General features: G+C 31.1%; 3 protein-coding genes across 3 annotated transcripts; 1 reads left to right on the top strand and 2 right to left on the bottom strand.

Moving 5' to 3' along the window:
- Positions 1-1,958: 1,958 nt before the first annotated feature.
- Positions 1,959-2,539, top strand: LOC106332624 (40S ribosomal protein S26-3-like). Its single transcript, XM_013771106.1, has one exon. The coding sequence runs from the start codon at positions 2,012-2,014 to the stop codon at positions 2,402-2,404; it is 393 nt and encodes a 130-aa protein (XP_013626560.1). The 5' UTR covers positions 1,959-2,011; the 3' UTR covers positions 2,405-2,539.
- Positions 2,540-2,648: 109 nt separating this feature from the next.
- Positions 2,649-3,275, bottom strand: LOC106333918 (tRNA (guanine(26)-N(2))-dimethyltransferase-like). The gene is made up of 3 exons (XM_013772302.1): positions 3,141-3,275; positions 2,987-3,049; positions 2,649-2,884 (listed from the first exon to the last, which is right to left on the bottom strand). Exons 1-3 carry the CDS (start codon positions 3,273-3,275, stop codon positions 2,780-2,782), a joined length of 303 nt encoding a protein of 100 aa, XP_013627756.1. The 3' UTR covers positions 2,649-2,779.
- A 6,343-nt stretch (positions 3,276-9,618) lies between these two features.
- Positions 9,619-10,068, bottom strand: LOC106331224. Its single transcript, XM_013769540.1, has one exon. The coding sequence runs from the start codon at positions 10,066-10,068 to the stop codon at positions 9,619-9,621; it is 450 nt and encodes a 149-aa protein (XP_013624994.1).
- Between the last annotated feature and the right edge of the window lie 7,532 nt (positions 10,069-17,600).

The following is a 17,600-nucleotide window of genomic DNA, read 5'->3' as shown; positions in this document are numbered from 1 at the left end:
AATTCCGACGGAATTCCGACGACTGTACTGTTAATCGGAATGTCGTCAGAAGTTCGTCGGTATATTCCGACGAATTTCCGATGGCTACAACAGTTACATTTTTTATCGGATGTTCGTCGGTATATTCCAATGTAAAGCAGTCCGTCAGAATTATGTCGGTATTTTCCAATCTCAAACGGTTATACAACGGTCATATATATTTGTCGGCAACGGTCACATGGTTCGTCGGAAATTCGTCGGAAAATTCCGACGGAATTCCGACGACTGTACTGTTAATCGGAATGTCGTCGGAAGTTCGTCGGTATATTCCGACGAATTTTCGACGACTACAACGGTTACATTTTTTATCGGAATGTCGTCGAAAAGTCGTCGGAAAATTCCGACGACCCATGTTTCGTCGGAATTCCGTCGGAAATGGCCGACGGAATTTCGACGACTTCAAATTTTTGGATCTTTCGTCGGTAATCCGTCACAAACGTCCGACGACATTGATGTCCGTCGGAATTCGGCGTGTTTTCTTGTAGTGTTTGTTGATCTTTTTCCAGCTCCAAACCTTTATTGAGTTGATGTTACTATGGTATTTTGTTTTTTCTCACTGACTGGGGAAGTTTTATGTTTAGATTATGTATTGCACTCTAATTTTTTTCTTATTAGTTTGGTTATTTTATATTTTTAATAGTTAAATAAATATATAATTTGTAAATTAAATAATAGAAATGATAAAAAAAAACAAAAATTTATGTTATTTTTAGTTGTGAATAAATTAAATATGTAAAATATATTTCTATCATTTTATGTATTTCTTTATTCATCTTGAATTTTAGTAAACAATAAAATAAATTATCAAATTTCATACGATAATAGTTAGTGCAAAAATTATTAGATAGTTCACTATTAGAAAATACTTGACTAAATTGCAATAATCTAAAAGAGAAAGATCTAAAATATAAAAAAAAATACATAGATGACATGTGTCGCAAAAACCCCCAGCAACTTGTCGGAAGAAGAGAAAAACCAACTTTATATATATAGATAAAAGATACAAATGAAACAAAGTTGACAGAGGGAGAAGAAAACAAAACAAAGTAAAGTAAACAAGATGATGAAAGATGGAGGGACTGTGGTGGACCCAACAATTATGTTTACATGTGTCATAATATAGAATTAAAAAAAAATTATAACAAAAGTGTCATTTGGAGGATTGAACCCAGGTTAAGAGGTGTCAAACCCACTAAATCACCATCTATGTTACTGAATCTACACTTTTTAATATACAAAAGAGCTATTTTTCATAATTTAACATGTGTCAGTTGATCCATCTAATTTTTTAGTGGGTTTGCCTCTGTGGAGGGATGATCAAATGGGTGAGAGTGACCAAGGATAAACAATATAATATTATATAAAATATACAGAATACTCTGGCATGTTTGCTGTAATGTGTATAAACTTAATTTTTTGTTTGTTATGGATATGTAACCTACTTTCTCTAAAAGATTAAACCAAACTAAAAACCAAAGCGGACCCGGTTTGCCACAAAACCATAAAGAACCCGCGCTTGAAGCCCTTAAGTTTTAAACCTTAACTGCTGATAGTTTAAAATGCACCACAGCTCATATACCTGTGTGCATTCTCGAGCGGGTTTCGTATGGCTATTCCCGCTTGGGCCTCCATCAAAATACGACCCAATATATAATACCAGTTCCATCCATGTGTACAACTAGAGTTGGGCAATATGATTATATGAACCCGTAAAATCGAATCGAATCGAATCAGACATGAAAAAATATAACAAATCCGAGCCAAGACTGGTAAGATATTCAAACGGGTCTAAATTTTGGTATCAAAAGAATCGGATCAAAACCCAACGCGGACCAAAATATTTCGGGTATCTGAATAAACTAAAATCATAATTATATACGAAAAATACTTTGAAACTATAGCTAAAAGTTCTGTCGCCGGAACGAAGAAAAGAAGAGATCGCAGTAGAGGCTTGAAACTCTTTGCTTGCAGCATGACTTTCAAGCGTAGAAACGGTGGCAGGAACAAGCACAACCGTGGTCATGTGAACCCCATTAGGTGTTCCAACTGCGGGAAATGCTGCCCCAAGGATAAGGCAATTAAGAGATTCCTTGTCAGGAACATTGTTGAACAAGCAGCTATCAGAGATGTTCAAGAAGCCAGTGTTTACGATGGTTACACTCTCCCAAAGTTGTACGCCAAGATGCAATATTGTGTTTCATGCGCTATCCACTCACACGTTGTGAGAGTCCGATCCCGCACCAACCGTAGGGTTCGTACCCCACCTCCTCGTTTTGCTAGACGCAAGGAGGATACTCCCAAGCCGGGACAACCTGGTCAGCCCCCTCGCCCTGCTGGTGGTGCCCCTGCTGCTCCTCGTGCTTAAAAGACTGCAAGAAGCTGGCAACTCAAACACCTTTATATTATAGTTTCAGTCTCTTCTTTGTCCGAAAATTTTGAACATGTTTTCTTCATTTGGTTAAAGATGTTTTTTTGTCATGTGGAGCTTTGAATGCTTTGATATTATTTCAGTTCATTTTGACATTAGCATTTTCTCTCTTATCCAATTCACTTGCAAATGAATACCTCTTTCCAGAGAAATTTATGAATCCCCTACCAGGTTACCACTGATTTTCTAGTCTTGTTTTATAGCGAACTAGCTAGAGAAATTAAGTCAAAAGTTTTTAGTTGAATAGCTTAGATTTTATAAACTAAAAGCAGACTCAAACATTAACACCAAGCAGCTACACTTAACTAAAAATCAACTCTGCATTTCATCTTTGGCAATCCTTATAAAATGTGACATGGGACAATCTGTTTTGAGACCATTGGATATAATATGAGATCTGCTAACGGCGTATCCCTCCTGCAAGAATTCCAAAAGCGCACACAGTTTTTTTAGATTATTGTAACGTTAGCTTTTATTTCTTCGAAGATGAAAGAAGTGAGGATGTAAATACTGTTGTACCTTAACAAGTGCACTCATCATCTTCTTCAACGAAGGTGAGTTCATCTTCGCACGGCTCGCCATCTGATCACAACATACAAACAAATTACTACCATGTAAAGTGAACAGAGAGCGTCTTTCTTATCATTGTAATTGAATTATGATGGTTAAGGACCTCATCCATCTTGAAATATCCGGGTGGCAGTCTCGGATCGCTCTCTTCTATCATTATGCTGAGAAGTTTCTCCAAATCCAAATCCATGCCGGTGCCTTCACTCACCCATCCCCATTCCTTAGCTAATTCCAGCATTTCAGTATTTTTGTCATGTGGAGCTTTGAATGCTTTGATATTATTTCAGTTCATTTTGACATTAGCATTTTCTCTCTTATCCAATTCACTTGCAAATGAATACCTCTTTCAAGAGATATTTATGAATACCCTACCAGGTTACCACTGAAAAAAAAAAACCTATAGCTAAAAGTAAATATTCGAAGATATCCCAAAATATATAAAACACGAGAAATACTCTAAATACATACTAGTTATCCATCCAAATATCTAAATTAGACTAATTATCATGCTAATTTTAGATATTTAGAATTCAATATTCAAATTTAAATACATACTAGTTCTCCATTCAAATATCTAAATACATACTAATTCTCCATCCAAATATTAATTAGTTTTAGATATAATATCCTAACAATATTTCTTTTTTAGATTTTAAGGTATATTAGGATTTTTGAATTTGTTTACATAATCTAAATGGATATATTCGAATCTGCAAAAGATCTAACCGAACCCAAACCAAAATTTATAAATATCCGAAAGGAATGAAATCTTTAACACTGAAAAGCTGAAACCGAATAAACTCGGAACGAACCGAACGGGTACCCGATACAACCCCTATGTATACCAATTAAAACATTTATTTATGTTAGTTGACTCTGTGTTTTCTTATGAAAAATATTAAATACTAATTACAAGCCAAAGATCTCTTGAATATTTCAAATTTTTAAATCACAATTATAAACACCCTTTTTGTCAACCTATTCTCAGTTACTAGCTTCCTGGCACAAGGAACATTATATGCAACCTAAAAATCTCCGCAAGTATTATAATTAAAGTCAATTGTCAATGGAACAACTACCAAGTCTCAAAATGGCTCACCTCCAAAAACTTTAAGTAAATATAATTAGAAGTAAACAGACAAAGATTATTGCTTCTTTTAGAAAACCAAACGAGAAGGCGATGACTCCTCTGAAGATTATGGACATAGTGATTGGAGTAATATTCTTGATAATATTCATCTTATGTCTCTTCTACTATCGTTACCGCAAGACAAAGAACGATGGTCGGAAAGAGAGCACCACCGGCTGCTCCTGAAGTGGAAGCAACGCCGCGGCTGCCACAGCACGGCTTCTCACTTTAACGATTGAATTAATTCTCTCTTTTTCTCTGTCGGTTCTTTTAAACATTTTGTGACTTTATATTTTTGTTTTTGGATATGAAAGAGTTATGATTTAGGTCTGTTTGTGCGAGTTGTAGAGATGCAAACGTATATATCTGCATGAATCAACATTTTGGTTCTGTTGGCTTTATTCTCTCTGTTTGTAATGCAACAATGTTAATCAATGGTATCTCTGTACGAAAGGACGGATTATTATTATAATATATATTTTTTATCAACTTAAATTTATTAATTATAGTGTTAAAAGGTAATACAAATACATACATAATTCATATGAAAATAAAAACAACAACAACAACAAATAGAAGACAACAATAGATCAAGTGAAATCTTCCTGGATACACTTCTTCAAATGTCTTCTTTTCTAATAGTGTCTACTCTAATAATTTCCTTGGGGGCTTTAAATCTTTGTCTCATCATTGATACCAATTTCATTTGTTGTATTACGTTGAGCCTATCCCAGATCAGAGCTATAAATATTGGCTTTTGTGTTTGATGAGAAATGCCTTGAGTGAGGCATTCTTGATGCTTAAAGAGGCTCTAGTGACCGCCCCCATAGTCCAACCACCGGATTGGAATTCTTTGATTCTGAGTTCTGAGATTGTTAGTTCTGGGACTGAGAGTGCCAGGCTGCGACCCATCTTTGCTCGAGTCACTTTCGTCCCTTCCTTTCTTCATTTGTTTTTTGGTTGGTCAAGGTAGTTGCCTATCTTAGCTCAGTTGGTTTTTTCGGTATAGAATCCAATGTATTGATTCAACCATGAAAACTAAAATCTGAGATAGTCAACTTTTAACGATTGTAAGCATATACAACAAAGAAAATATATCTTTCATTCTGTTTTTTCTGTGGTGGTTTCCATGGTTTCAACCGTCCAATCAACATTTGACAATATTTTGTCAAACGAACATCGCAATGGAATTTATCCACCTTAACATCGTGATAGAATTCTAGTAACATGATATATATGTGATAAACCCAACGTGCTGTTGATGATGTTTCAACCGAATTGTGAATACCCAAATTCTGGTCAAGAATCATCATCATCAAGACTTGATCCTTCACATGCTTGGTGAGAAGAAAAAGAAATATAAAGGTACTACAGATGCGTTTGTGTATAAGAGCCATTATAATGGCCATTGACAACATCACGATCATCTTACAGGAAGGCAATCACAACTTTGATGCCTTAACCAGAGCAAGAAGTCGATCAATTGAAAAGGGAAGGCAATCGCATCTTTGATCGCCCACTAACAGCCCCTAACCCCTCATTTTCGACACTTATCAATTATTATTATAACTAGTATTACCTCCCGTGCGACATTATACTTTTCTTATTATTATATAACATATATTACAAAATTACTGTGAATAATAATGTTATTTGAGTACACTTATAAAATCTTTTTTTGAGAGCAATTCTTTCTGATAGACCTTTTAAGTTTTTGTCACAAAAATAGCACTCAAAAAAAAAAAAACCAAAATAGCCTCTTTTATTTTGAATTTTTTAATTTTTAATTTTTATTTTTAAAAATTTGAAACCATATCCCTAAAATCTCACCCATTAACTCTAAACCCTAAGTATAGATTAGTTAACCCTTAGGGTAAAAGTACATTTTTACCTTTTTAAAAAAAATTATTTTGGTCATTTTATTCTTTGAAGAATATTTTTGTGACAAAAACTTAAAAATGACTATCTTAGAAAATTTATATATTTATAATTTATATTAGCCCAATATGGATCCTAAATGCATGTAAAATATTGATCTCTTAATCCAAAATCCAAAACACTAAATATGAAAATGGGGGAAACACATATATCTAGCACAAATACAATTAAGATATTAACTCTAAATTTTGTAGATAATTGACGTCTCTTTGCTCTTTTCCTATATATATTTTTGTTTTCTATCTTGCTTTATTATTTTGGTTTTCATTTTCAATGCTTTTTATCCTAAAGTTTTTGTTTCTGAGAAAATCTACAAAAACATATGTTGATCAAAAAAATAATACCACCATACAAAAATAAGAAGACCAACCTGAAGTTAGATCTTGATACAGAGGTAGACATGAGTCCTCGTTTATTCTACCACTCGATTTTCTTAATCCTCATTTTCTATCTTCTTGTTATCACAACATTTTGTTTTTTCTTGAGGTGCTTCTTAAGTTGATCTTCTTACTTCTCTTCCTTGAATTACCATGACCACAACCAAGAATCATGTGCCAGCATATTGAAAACCAATTTAGTCTTTTAAAAACAGAATTGACCTAATTTATTGGATTTACCTTTTACTGCATAGAAGTATGTAGATTTTGCCAATATCTAGAAAGCAAAAGAAAAAAATTATAATTATAAATAGGCTAGAGGAGAAAAAGATTCATAAACAACGAACATGAAACACTACGATTTGACTCTAGTCGGGGAGTTATTAACCTCACTAACCAGGAAATTATCAACTTTGCGGGAAGCTTTGCTATAGAAATTTTTTGTTTTTTTTATTTGTATCTAGCAGAGCCGAGAGTGTTGATACAATCGTCAGAAATTAAAAAATTGAAATTTCAACACTTTCACGAAAGATAAAGAATCGATGGAGCCACTGCAAATAATTAGGAAAATGCAGGAAGAGATGAATTTGAATTTTACAGAATCGTTGAGCAAAGTCTTCTATAAAAAAAATTAACTGTTTCATGACCGTGAAGAGATCATGGTGTTAGAAATATTAAGGATTTTTAATTTAAATCAAAAGTAAATAGAATCAGTTAAAAACGGAGCTGTTTTTTAACATTTAAATTTTATTTTCTGCATTTGTTTTTTTTTAAATTGTATAGCAAATGCCATGTGTTTAAATTTGATTGGTCATGTGACTTATGCTTTAGTATATAAAGGATATACTAGGAAACAATACCGCGCATCCGCGCGGGCATATGGATTCTTTAATAAAATTTTAAATTATTTTAACAAGATTAATAATATATCTATACTTAATATTTATAATTTTTACTTATTAAAATTTTTATTTTATTTTATTTATGTCATACATTTATTCTTTGTTTATTATACAAAAATTTGGGAGATATACACATATTATATGATGAAAATAAAGTGCCAAATAGGTTGAAAATTACTCAAAACTTTTTATACAAAATGGTGTGTATTATATATAAATCTCCATCTCTCACGCTCTTTATCTCTCTCATGTGTTTCTTTGTTTATTTTGGTTTCTGAAACACTTTTTCTCAAGTGGAAGATTTAGAATCTACAAAATGGTGTCCTTCAGAAAAAAAAATGAAATGTGAAAATGCATCGGTTAGAAACTAAAAGAAGCTTTGTGAAAAGTACGTTGTTCAAAACTTAAAAGAGTTGTGTAAATAGGTGTGTCGGAGGAGGACACGTCCTTTGCTAAAACAGTTTGATGATATATCTCTTTCTCTCTCAAGCGGATCTCCATTTTCTTTTCTCCGAAACACTCTTTTCTCAAGCAGGGGGTTTATAATCTACTAAAAGGGTGCCTCATTAGGAAATTAAAAGAAACATGTGAAAGGATGCATCATTGACATATTAAAAGAGGCGTATAAAGGGTGTGTTAGAGAATGACACATCCTTTGCTAAAACAGTTTGACGATCTTTCTCTCACCTCTCCCAATTGCTTTTTTCCAAAACACTTTCTCAAGGATTTATAATCAAATAAAAGGGAGTGTCGTTAAGAAAATAAAAGAGGAGTGAGAAAGGTGCATCGTTCGATATTAAAATAAACATGTGAAAGGGTGCATCGTTCAGAAATTAAAAGAAGCATGTAAAAGGGTATGTCGAGAATGAAACGGCATTTGATAAAAGAGTTAAGATGAAGTCATATCTTATAAAAAGAAGAAGATCTTGTATGTTCGATTACAAAATTTTGATATATTTAAGCGTTAGATAAAACTTCTTTTTCTATAAAAATATTAATGTTAGCCGAAAACAAAAACAAGTTTGCTCTTATAGTATATAGACGATATGGACTTTTTGAGATTATGTCATGTCTTATAAAGAAAATAAAATCCTGTTCGCTAGATTATTAAATGGGATAAAGTGAACCGTTGGATGTAACTTTTTTTCCTATGAAATTCTTAAATTATTTAATTTAACAAAACATGTATATTTTATAAATACATTTATTTTTACTTTATAAAATTCTTTATTTGTTTTTCATTTATCTCTCATATTTTTATTATAAATATTTTTTTATTATACTCTAGTTTACGTACGAAATATACTATACACATATACAAAATTAATTTTAATTAGTTTAAGTTTACATTATATTTTATTTAAAATACTGATCAATATTAGATACTCAAAAGAAGAACAAGAATTTTGTAGAGGTGTTTTAAAGATCTACCAAAACAATATATATCTTTACTTCTATAAAAATATATAGGATTAATCAAAGATTAACTGAGTGTCTTACAAATTGTATAGAGTTTTTATACAATTTGTAAGGTTCTTCGAGATATAATTGTCTAGACAAATTAATGGCAATTTTAGATGACGCAACTGTTTAAAAAATTAAGAAAATGAACTGACTATTCTAAGAAATGTAACTACAGTAAAAACTCTGTAAATTAATAATGTGATACTATGATATTTTATTAATTTTTAAAATTTATTAATTTATAAAAAGTTTCATTCTTTGATATCTCTGTTTTAGAATTTATATTTTTTTTAAATAAGAAAATAGTTAATTTTATAATATATATTGACTAAATTTTAGAAATTCGACTTGTCAAATTTATACTATACTATTTGGTTTATATTAAATGTATTTCATATAATTTAAATGTAAGTTTAAATATAATTTTACTACACATTATAAAATATATTGCAGTGTTAAAAAAATCGAAACGAACCCCATTGGTGCATATAAATCAAATAATATAAGATTTTTCTTGTACTTGCATAAATTATATAATTTTATTGAAACAATAAATTTACATATAATTTTCTAAAAGAATTAGTATCTTATTTTTTTTTATAACATCATGCTTTATTATTAATGAATACTTGAGGTTACATAATCTTCATGCAGAAAATTTGATAATATCGTTGGTATATAATTATGGAAAACAAAGGCTTCCGATTGTAGGAGTCTACTTCTTGCAAGTTTATCAGCACACTTATTTGCTTCTCGTGATGTCCATTGGAATCAAACTTCATCAAATCTCATTATCCACCACTTGATCTCCCTGATCCAGTCATAAAAACTGAAATGTAACGTTTTACCATTGAGGATATCAATTGCTTGGATGCAGTCATTTTCCAGTATGATCTTACGAAATCCCAATGCCCAACAATGCTGTACAGCCATTAAAATGCCTTGTAGCTCACTCTCTAATGGATTCATAACTCGTTTACCAGTAGCTTGAGCCGCTCCTTTATACACACCATTCTCATCTCTGATAATCCATCCAACAGTACTTTGTACTCCTATATTCATAAAAGATCCATATGTGTTACACTTGAGCCAATCCTGTGGGGGTCGTGTCCAATGACTTTCTCGCCGTGAACTTTCTCCTTTACCATTCAGACCTCCTTGTGTTAACTTTGATGCTCCTGTTTGTTTCCACTCAGTAGCGTCATTACGGGCATACTCCATAACAGACCTCCAATGTAGTTGCTTCTGTTGGAAGACAATAAAATTGCGACTGTTCCATATTCTCCATAGTATCCATACAAGAATTTCTTGAAAATGAGCTAATCTTATGGATGAACAGCTTGTTAAACATGCTTCTATCTTTTATTCTAGCGTTGCATTCTGTCCCATAACTCCCAAATTCATAAATCCTGAAGCTCTCCAAATTCTGTTTCTTCAGTCTGACAGCATCTCCTACAGTGGTCATCGTGTATCACATGCCTTCTTTTTAGATTACTTCCTGTTGCAAGACCTTTTGATAGAATCCTCCATAGGAAATATTTTATCTTCACTAGTAAAGTTGTCTTCCATATCTTGTGCTTCAGTTGAGGATTACCTGGGATCGGTGTTGGGTTGTTATTATCAGGGAGATGGGTTCCCAACCAATAACCTGATTTCACTGTGTGGATCCCATCTTGATTATAATGCTAACCAACCAGATCATTAACTGCTTTGCAACTTATTTTGAGAGCTAGTATTCGTTCTACATCTTCTGGAACCACAAATTGCCTAAGTATTTCTTCATTCCAATCACTTCCCATTGCATTAAAATAGATGTTAACCTTTTAATCTGGATTACCTTCAAATTGAGGTCTTGGTGGGCGTGGTGGATGATCGGGGATCCAAGGATCAGTCCACATATTAGCTGTTGTTCCGCCCCCCTACTATAAATTTTAGGCCTTTTGTGATTAAATCCTTCCCATGTAGTATTGATCTCCACGCATATGAAGCCTTCTTCTTAAGGTTTGCCGTTAAAATATTTCCATCAAGAAAATATCTTGCTCTCAATACTCTAGACATTAGACAATTTGGATGTTGCATGATCCTCCAAGCTTGTTTACCAAGAATTAGTATCTTATTATCTTATCAATTTGTGTCATATTTTGAACCGGCCAAACTCAAATCCCAAGAAATTGTTAATTTATAATGTTTATTAATTTATCAAATATTAATTTATAGAGTTTTATATAGTGCTTAGATGAATGGATGGTTTAAATTTTTGATCTCCCTACGTAAGTACTTCATATTTAAAATACATTAATCTAAAACATTTAATTAAAAAGTTTCCATTATATAATGGTTATATAAGAAAACTTAAAAGTGGGTTCCCCCATATTATAACCCAAAAATACGAAATAAAATTAATTTAAGATTAGATTAAAATATGATGGGTGCGAAATATTACGTAACGAAAATAGAGTACAAAATATATGTTGCATAGAATTCTCCGAGATAATTTTTTTTTTTTAAGAACAGTATATTATAGAATAATCATAAATAAAGTAACCATTTGTAAGAGAGAAAATTATTTTAATGAACAGATGCCTTTTATTTCTAATATGAACCCTACGTAAAATAATTCATGTTTAAATATTAATCTAAACCAGTAAAAAGTAGACTTCCTAAAGTAGAGAGGAGAATATTAGAAACTGTCTTCTCTCAGGGCGAAATTAGGAGTCAACAGACACCAAAACTTTTTCACGTGATTATTGCATACAATATAGAAATATCTCATTTGATGTTTCATGTGTCATCAAGTTCATCTTTTGATGAAAAATCGATTTGTTTCTTCTTTATATCAGTCTACCGGTTTTCATGCTATTGTCAATGGCTTTTTCTGCTGTTGGTGATCTCCTTAAAACACAACCTTAATTCACAACCTTTCACATTAATGGCTGGTATGATCTCTGGTGTATCACAGCGCGGCTTTCCGGTGTCATTGCATGCGCATCCAGTGGCTCATGATTGATAATTGTGGCTGGTCGTGTTGTAACGGTGGCTCCTTTACGAACATTCTCCATAACGGCAACAGGCAACGTCAACGTCAATGCTTTGTCTCCAGTGATGAATAATTGATCACGTCTCATCGTCAACAACACAACGTCTCGTCATCAATAACACCAATGGGTGTCGCACAAGGAGAACAAATAGAAAGAAGAAGAAGTGATCTTTCTCTGTGACTGCTCATCATTTTTTCATGTTGTTGTAGGGACCAGGGCCGGCTTATTAGAGGGGACAAGCGGTGCGACCGCACCGGGCCCAAGCCGGTGTCCCCCGTATAATACTAATTAAGGGGTCTAATTTTTTAAAAAAATCTATATTTTTATATATAAAAAATTATAAATATAATAAATAAAATTGAAAAGGGCTCAAATTATTTGATATGAATATAGTTTTATTTTCATAACAAAATATTACTGATTAAATTTTAAAAACATTTTAAACATTATCTACGTATAATTTTAGAGGGTAAAAAAAAAAATATTTTTTGCCATAAGACTCTTAACAGTATTGAGCCGGCCCTGTGTAGGGTTTGCTCAAAAGAGAATAAATATGTGTGACAATCAAATAAATTAATTTGGAGGAAAAGAAACAATTGGTTTAATTAATAAACAAAATCAAACTGGTTTGTGATAATCGGGTCGTTACAGTGGGTTTTCACTTAATCAGCAGCTGTGGGTGGACGGAAGTGAGCGAAGAAACAAATAACGGAAAACGTTTGGCAACAGTAAAATCAAAATAGAATATAAATGCAGAGTTGACGAATGATGATGAATACATGATGCCCATAGAGAGATGGGAAAATAAAAATCTAAGTTTCAGTATATAAACTTGTTAACAGATACAACTTGTAAAAAAAACATGACTGTAAGAAGGTCCGTGGTTTACGAGAGGTGTTGCTTGGAACGCCATGAGTTACTACTCTAAAGGGTGTGTTTTTATTTTGAAAGGGTTGTCTTTTGGTGTTTCAAAAAAAATGAAAAAGGGTTGGGTCTTTTTTAAAACAATGATTCAAAAAAGAAAAACACACCGTTTAGAGTAGTAACTAATGATGTCATACATTTAAACAAAACTAAAACTCGACCTTTAGATTTCTTAAGGAAGCAATCATTACCATTAGATTTAAATTTTTATTTTCCTAAAAAAAATACTGACATCAGCGAAAACAAAAAGTGAGTTTGCTATTATATATAGATACAATGTCTTAGTTATAATTGAACGGCATTCGTTGTAATATTACACACTAGTATTGTTTACGGAAAAAAAAAACTGATATTTTTTTTATGTTAAAACAGTGTCTTCTGTAACAAAATATGTTGTGAGATTTGTAGACAACAAATATATATATGTACTTAAGTTCTATTATAATAACAGTAGCATTCTCTTCTTTTTACAACGGACAAAGTGATTAATAGTTTCTTCTAAATTTCCTTTTAGTTTCTAATTCATTTTACTTGGTTGTAATGTTTGTGTTAGCTTTTGTTATGTTCTCTTACAAAAGTTTAGAGATTTAGCTCATGTAATCATTATGCTTAAATATACATAAACTATCTCATATTTTCTGAAGTATTATTATTAAATCTAGAACTAATACACATCCGGGACCATGACATGATGTGCCTAAATCAATTTACATTCGATTTTAATTTTAACAAAAATAAGAAAAAGTTTGGGTTCAACTCCACCATCAATTGATATCTACTTGCTTTATAAAAATACAACCTTATACAATGGACCATATTTTCATCAAAGTACGTACCTTTTGGTTTTTGTGCCAAAATTTACTATTTTATGGAAAATCCATTTGCATTATAGTTTCTCTACTTATTATACATAAATTTAATTTAGTAAATAAACCAATATACTTGTTATTTAGGTAGCATTTCAACATAAATGGCAAAAGGATTGATACTATAGATGTTATCTTCATGATTTTTACTTTATCTTTGCCAGAAAAAAAAAACAAAAATCAATCCTAAAGAAACAATACAAAAATATGCTACTTCTTTATGATAAGAAGGTTCGTAAGACTGAAAATACGGTATTTATACATGTAATTCCACTTTCGTTGATACTTTTTAGTACTGTTAGATTCTTTACTCTTTCACATCTTTTTTCTTTGGAATCTGCATTAGTCAATCATTATTTATTAGCTAAGGTAAATAATTTCTTTAAGCATGCAAAGCTACAAAAACAAAATAGAAATTTATGAAGAGTAACATTTGAGACAAAGACCAACTTTGATATATCTATTTTGCCTTCTCGAACTCAGATTTATCGTTTTGAAAAAGAACTATAACCTTGAATTTTTGAAGAAAGTTCTGCACGTGAGTGAGTCAGATTTTATAAATAAAAGCCATGGTAAAAGTAGAGAAAAGAGTAAGATCCAAAGATATTATGCAAAAGACAAAATAAAAGTGTGATATAAATAACAATCTATCTCGAAATTTTACCAGAAAAAGAATCTATCTCAGAGAAGAAGCATTCCATGCCAACATTGAGTTTGTGGATTAGAGGAACAGAGAACTGTGTTTTTAGCAAGATGCAGTTATAAATTAACCTCTTACAAATATAAATAATAATAAAAAATAGGTGGTTATTTAGAGATTGTTGGTAAGGTGATCGTGTGAAAGAAGAATCAGAACAACCATTATTACACATTTCCATATCATGAATCGTGCTTTGTTTTTTATGTATTTTTCAAAAAAAAATTATTTCATTTTTCCACGTGTCAATATTTGATTCACCAGACGACTTGCGCTTTTGTATATAAAGGATGAGGATATAGTTATTTTCTAGTGTACTTCTATATTTAATAGGTAACATACAAAGAAATTCAATTGTAGAAAACATTATATGTGAAGGTATACCGGTTCTAGGAGGAAACGGGAGAAGCATTGGCTTCCGGCCTTCTTAAAATAAATAAATTATTGGTCTTTATTTTTCTAAAATTTTCATTAGTATAGGCGGCAAAACATGTAAAATTCCGTTCAAGGGTTCGAAGCTATGCAACAACTACACTATTTTTTTTCGAAAATTTTTCTGGTCTAATTTTTTTTAAGCTTCCGGTCCAAAATATTCTTACAAGTTTCAGGACTGGGCCTGGTGAATGGTGCTATTTTGTAGTATTTATCATGATTGATATTATATAGAACTTTGATTAAAAATCTCTTTTAATCACAGTAATATTTTCTAATTCACAACAAATTTATAAATTGAAAGAAAGTTTAGGAGATTACTTAAAATAATTAATATTACATATGTATATATTAAAAATTTCACGATAAAAGCATTCTCAGTTTGAGTTTCTTAAACTAAAATTTTAAGTATTATTATAATAATATTTTAAATAATTTAATTGTGTCATTAAAAATTAAAATTTAAAGCAAATATATCAATGAGGAGATAATACACGACTTTATATAAAAAAAATTAAGAGTCTTATTTTTATTATTTTTCATAGAAAAAGATGTTCATAAGAGATCACAGATAATAATATATACTCTAATATTATAGTCTTGCCATTATCTTTACTTTTCGGTAGGTATAAAACTATTTACATAATATTCCGTCCATGAGAATCAAATTAGAAAACAAAATAAGAATATGTCAGGTTGAATTTTTTTTTTAAATCACCAATCGAAAAGAAACAATAATTTAAAGATATCTACCCCACTCAGGACCTCGTAGTCTAGTGATACTACCTCTTTGGGGAGGAGAGGTCGGCTGTTCGACTCGCGTGGAGAGGGAGGCGTGTCCAGAACCCGTAAAAAGGTACAGATAAAGGCTGGCGCCGGACCTAGGTGGTGGACCGCAAAGTCAACACCTGGTTAAACAAAAGAAAAAAAAAAAAAAAAAAATACCCAAATTATGTCAGCAGCACTAAATAGAAATCGTTATACAGAACTAACTATTTACATAGAAAGACACTCCGCCAGTGCCGTCACTAGAAAAAGCATGAAGTCACCATTGCTGCTTGTTACAACACTGCTTCTCTGGTTGTGCCCAGAGAAAGAAAACGTCAATAAAACAATCGCAAGAAAGAAAGCACAACAACAGGCTATCAAAACAATGAAATAAGTTTCCATGATCTCTCTCTTTCTCCGCAATAACAACAGTCATAGTCGTATAATAATAACCTTCAATAAGTCACCATTATTTCTTAACAATTGCAATAGCATTTAATTTATAGTCAGATTTTCTATTTTCTATTTTCTATTTTCTATTTGGACTAAGATAAGTAAAGTAAACAGTTATCCATGTGCAAAAAAAAAATTAACAACAAACAAATCTATAATATTATTTGTGAAGATATTTTTCGCATTCGAGCTCTCACGTTGAAAATTAGAGTGGTTAATGTCTTTTATACCTTTAATAAATAACTAATTCTATTTATTATATTATCAATTATTTATCTTTCTATTTTATTAATTATGGATAATAACATAATAAATAATATTTTTTGGATAATGAAAATATAGATTTCAATTTCTTTTTATTCATGTAATATTTATACAAATTTACCTTTCATATTTTTGGATGATTATTATTATATAAAAACGAAATATATATTATATTATATACATGTATTTTTCCATCTGATCTTGTTAAATTGCAAAAATTAAATTATATATTTGTGTACATATAATACTAAAATAAACATCGCAATGTAATGTTCTACTGTCCAAAACAATATAATAAAGTGTCCACATAATTATTTTTGAAATTCTCAAACTTAAAAAAACCGAACACATCATAATTTTTCTTTCAATGTGTCATATAAGTGTTGGTTCACTTATATTATTATTTGCTTTGATTAAAGAATCTTGACTCATTATATGGATAAAGATCAAACAATGTTGAAATTTTAGATAAAATTATTAGGGATATATTCAGTTGTGTTAAAACTTTAGTTGTAAAGTTATGTCTTTTATGAAAATTTTAATAGAATTTATATGTCATAATTGAAGTAGTAGAGTTGAATTGTAATGGCTTTTGAATTGATAATAAAATAATAATAAATATTTATAAGATGACTTTGTTTCGCATAGTTATGATATTAAGAAGTAAAAAACAATAACTAAATTTGTAACTAGTGTTATTTTTTTTATCTGTGGTTCAGAGCTTGGTTCAGGTATGGATAATTCCTCTTGCGACCCGTCTTTAGCTCCGAATGAAGAGCATATACACAAACCCATATTATTATTTTTCTAATATTACTTTTCTTCCTTTTCTTCCTTCTCAAATTATATATTTAGATGCATAAATTTGAAGTTATATCGCATTCAAATTAAAACCATAGAACTGATTCATAGAATGACTATAAAGACCTCACAGTTCATCTATGGTTTGTGTTAGTGTGACAAGCTTTGATGCATTTAGTTTTCTTGCTGTGTTGATGAAACGAGATTATATGTACACTGCTTTGGCTGCGCTAGGAAAACCAAGCTTAGAGTACATCGAATGGAAACGATCCAAAAACGAAATCTAACTCAAACTTTATAAATACATATATGGTCCAAAAACGAAATCTAACTCAAACTTTATGAATACATATATTTCAAATACTCGGATCCAATGATAAGAACCGACCCAACCTAACCAACTGGACAAAATTTTCTTCTGTTTTTTTTTTATAAACTTCTATTTCTAATTTATTTGTAGTAAATTTTATTTGTTAACTCCATTATGTTTGTGATGTTTTCCAGTACGTA

This window comes from Brassica oleracea, chromosome C3 (assembly GCF_000695525.1).
Source record: "Brassica oleracea var. oleracea cultivar TO1000 chromosome C3, BOL, whole genome shotgun sequence".
NCBI lineage: Eukaryota > Viridiplantae > Streptophyta > Magnoliopsida > Brassicales > Brassicaceae > Brassica > Brassica oleracea.
Note: the sequence above shows the minus strand (reverse complement) of the source record. Positions and strands in the feature narration are given on the sequence as shown.